Source organism: Volvox carteri (genome assembly GCF_000143455.1).
Source record: "Volvox carteri f. nagariensis unplaced genomic scaffold VOLCAscaffold_18, whole genome shotgun sequence".
Classification (NCBI taxonomy): domain Eukaryota; kingdom Viridiplantae; phylum Chlorophyta; class Chlorophyceae; order Chlamydomonadales; family Volvocaceae; genus Volvox; species Volvox carteri.
Genome location: NW_003307561.1, coordinates 1,901,163 through 1,901,986, shown reverse-complemented (window position 1 = coordinate 1,901,986; position 824 = coordinate 1,901,163). Strand labels below are relative to the sequence as shown.

Here is an 824-nt window from a genome sequence, read left to right as displayed (position 1 = left end):
CACACATGCGCGCATGTGCATATGAAGCATAGGTGCATATGTGCATACGTGCATATGAAGCGCGTATTAAGCGGGTACGGCATTACTGTAATGTAACAGAAGACTGCATCTGCTTGCAGATTGCATATGCTTGCAGATCGCATAGGCTTGCATATCGCATATGCTTGCACATCGAATGTGGCATATGCTTGCAGATTGCATATGCTTGCAGATCGCAGATGCTTGCAGATCGCAGATGCTTGCAGATCGCATATGTCTGCACATCGAATGTGGCATATGCTTGCAGATCGCATCTGGCATATGCTTGCAGATCGCATATGCTTGCACATCGGATGTGGCATATGCTTGCAGATCGCATCTGGCATATGCTTGCAGATGGCATATGCTTGCAGATCGCATATGCTTGCAGATCGCATATGCTTGCAGATCGCATATGCTTGCACATCGAATGTGGCATATGCTTGCAGATCGTATCTGGCAGATGCTTGCAGATGGCATATGCTTGCAGATCGCATATGCTTGCAGATCGCATATGCTTGCAGATCGCATATGCTTGCAGATCGCAAATGCTTGCAGATCGCATATGCTTGCAGATCGCATATGCTTGCACATCGAATGTGGCATATGCTTGCAGATCGCATCTGGCATATGCTTGCAGATCGCATATGCTTGCACATCGGATGTGGCATATGCTTGCAGATCGCATATGCTTGCACATCGGATGTGGCATATGCTTGCAGATCGCATCTGGCATATGCTTGCAGATCGCATATGCTTGCACATCGGATGTGGCATATGCTTGCAGATCGCATCTGGCATATGCT

At 47.7% G+C, this 824-nt stretch overlaps 1 protein-coding gene across 1 annotated transcript; it reads right to left on the bottom strand.

Moving 5' to 3' along the window:
• Positions 1-115: 115 nt before the first annotated feature.
• Positions 116-601, bottom strand: VOLCADRAFT_32364 (uncharacterized protein; the record flags this gene model as incomplete). The annotated part of the gene is made up of 1 exon (XM_002950311.1): positions 116-601. A coding segment is annotated over one exon (486 nt), but the record flags the coding sequence as incomplete, so codon positions are not given.
• Positions 602-824: the final 223 nt, after the last annotated feature.